At 32.6% G+C, this 2,849-nt stretch overlaps 1 protein-coding gene across 1 annotated transcript; it reads right to left on the bottom strand.

Annotated features, from left to right (window-relative positions):
* Positions 1–555: 555 nt before the first annotated feature.
* LOC128212467 (uncharacterized) lies at positions 556–2,411 on the bottom strand. The gene is made up of 2 exons (XM_052917943.1): positions 2,271–2,411; positions 556–1,903 (listed from the first exon to the last, which is right to left on the bottom strand). Exons 1-2 carry the CDS (start codon positions 2,334–2,336, stop codon positions 938–940), a joined length of 1,032 nt encoding a protein of 343 aa, XP_052773903.1. The 5' UTR covers positions 2,337–2,411; the 3' UTR covers positions 556–937.
* Positions 2,412–2,849: the final 438 nt, after the last annotated feature.

Genomic DNA, 2,849 nt, shown 5'->3' with positions numbered 1-2,849 from the left:
AAAACATTTAAGTAATTTCTTATGTTAAGTCGATTTCTTAAAATTGTCATAGTCAAAATTAATACAAACGTATAGGAGGTTTTTTTAAAAAAAAGTATGAATGTTAAATAAAATCAATGAAAATAAAGAATTTTATGAGATATTATTTTGATATTATATTTTATGATCAGATAGATACTTAACTTCGGAGAATGACTTAAGATAGGAAGCGACTTAAGATGTTTTACAAATACGGCCCCTGACCTTTGTTTGTGAAGAATACCTTTTTGACATTGTTGTTTGTACTGACAAAATGACATATGTTAAAACGAAGTATCCTAGTTTAATAGTCGATCTAAACACAGAACATAAAGTCAAGTCTTCCTTTGTTGTAAACTAGTGGTAAATTGTGGACATTTTGTGTCGTATTCAACCCTAACATGTGTTCGGTATACGGGACAAGCGTTACTTCTCTGCTAAACCAAACCATGTAGTCAATATAGATGGAAAATGCTTTTGTTCGTAGTTAACCTGCATGTTTAGACATTGAACGTGTATTTAAAATGGAATTTGTTTTTGTTTTTGAAGTATTTATCTGAAGAATATTTCAATATAATAAGTGGAAAGGTTACATACAATACAACGCCATACTCTAAAACATCCAATTTCATTTTATAACATTTGGTGAAAACTCAACCTAGATACAACCGACAAAATGCAGGCTTGAGTCAGAAACAGTGGCACCAATCCCAGAAATAAAAGATTCTCAAAAGAAACGTCTGTTACAACAATAAATAATGCGTTCCAGTGTATTATTGAAAATTGTAAGGAACATTAAATTAATGACCGTGATCCTGAACGACATCGGTTTCATCATGAACAATTTCGTCTTATGCATTTGAATCACCTGGGGCAATACATCTGAGGTGGAAATACAACGGATCATCTCTAGGAATAGTCATCGGTGGTAGCGTAAAGGAAAAGAATCAGTTGATACTCCCCCTTCTGGTGTATAGTTGTTGTCGTTAGGAAAATTCCTTTTACTATCTCCTTTTCCCGATGCAAGTGGTACATTCACCATAAAGTACCGTTGGTTAAGCCTGGAATTTGTACTAAGTACTAATCCTTGTAATCTGTCAGTGTCTTGACTGTTGTATTCTAATGCGTTCAACTCGGAAAAATCAAGTTGACTTTTGTGTTCCGAGGTTATCATCTCGGAACAAGCAAATTGACTTTTGTATTCCAAAGTAATCATCTCGGAAAACGCATGTTGACTTTTGTTTTCCAATGTGTTCATCTCGGAACTGGCAAATTGACTTTTGTATTTCAATGTGTTTTTCTCGGTAATGGTACGTTGACCTTTGTATTTCAATGTGTTTTTCTCGGTAATGGTACGTTGACCTTTGTATGTCAATGTGTTCATCTCAGAAATGGCACGTTGACCTTTGTATTTCAATGTGTTCATCTCGGAAATAACACGTTGACCTTTGTGTTCCAATGTGTTCATCTTGGAAATGTCACGTTGACCTATGTGTTCCAATGTGATCATTTCGTGAATGGTACGTTTACGTTTGTATTTCAATGTGTTCATCTTGGAACTGGCACGTTGACCTTTGTATTTCAATGTGTTTTTCTCGGAAATGGTACGTTTACGGTTGTATTTCAATGTGTTTATCTCGGAAATGGCACGTTGACTGTTGTGTTCCAATGTGTTCATCTTGAACATTACACGATCTCCATTTTTCCATTCAAGTGGTACATTCTCAATTAAATATCGTTTATTTAGCCGTGAATTATTACTAGGTACTAATGTCTGTAATAAATCAGTGTCTTGACTGTTGAATTCCAACCTGTTTGTCTCAGAACTGACACGTCCAATAGGCGGTTCCCGTATTGGTTCAGGACGAGAGGGGTTATATATAAACTGTAAAAAAAACATAAATGAGTTGTTTTATATATAACGTATAGATACATAAATTCAAATAAACTATACGTATGGCATTAAAACGAGAGTGCTATATTTTGCATAATCGTTCAGTAAACACCACGATCCACGTTAAACAATACACACTACTTTATCGGTTGATCTAGTTTATTGTGTTTGTTTCCGTTAATGTTTTGAACTACTTGTACCCGTTTATAAAAGGAAAAAAACAACAGTATTCATTAATTTAGGTACCTATAATGATTATTATTTATTAGTTATGTAAAAATGTACGAGTATTAAGTAAACTAAAAAACTGATTAGTATTTATAGATTATAAACATAATGTACGTTAAATAATACTCACTACTTCATCGGTTGTTGTAGTTGATTGTTGCTGTTTCCGTTCATGTGTTGAATAACATTTACCCATTTTTAAAAGGAAATACACTCTGTATTTATTCAGTTTTTATCACCTATGTAACAAGTGTACGAGAATTAGGTTAACTTAAATCGTCATTATTGCATCATGTAAAGTAATATGACACCAAAGTAAAATTATGTTTTAACATACAGCAATATAAACTGAACATCCTTGTTGGAAAGAGCAGTCATGTAAAGAAGTAAACAGAAAATAAAAATTTAACATATTTGGAATGTAGCATTCATATAGTTTTACACCATGAAAATGATTTCAATGTGTGCAATCATTCCAGGTTCATTTTAAACTTACATGAATGGTAAGCTGAAGTTCTTGAAGTTTTCACCTAGATCTTTTTTATATAGGCATTAGGATATTTAAAGGATCTATACACCAGATTGGCACAATTTCTGTAACGAATCTCAGGACAATTTTTCAATAAAATGTTTTACTTTTGATGTCATAATTGTAAAAAATCATACCAAAATGTAAGAACCGGTGTCGCTAAAATTGCATTCCAGTGTT

Source organism: Mya arenaria, chromosome 12 (assembly GCF_026914265.1).
Source record: "Mya arenaria isolate MELC-2E11 chromosome 12, ASM2691426v1".
Classification (NCBI taxonomy): domain Eukaryota; kingdom Metazoa; phylum Mollusca; class Bivalvia; order Myida; family Myidae; genus Mya; species Mya arenaria.
Note: the sequence above shows the minus strand (reverse complement) of the source record. Positions and strands in the feature narration are given on the sequence as shown.

What these genes read in the sequence shown, in the direction of transcription:
- LOC128212467 (XM_052917943.1), bottom strand. Translation starts at nt 2,336, where the DNA reads ATGGGTAAATGTTATTCAACACATGAACGGAAACAGCAACAATCAACT. An exon ending in CTACAACAACCGATGAAGTA is followed by an intron (nt 1,904 to 2,270) that starts GTGAGTATTATT and finishes TTTTTTTTACAG; the next exon opens with TTTATATATAACCCCTCTCG.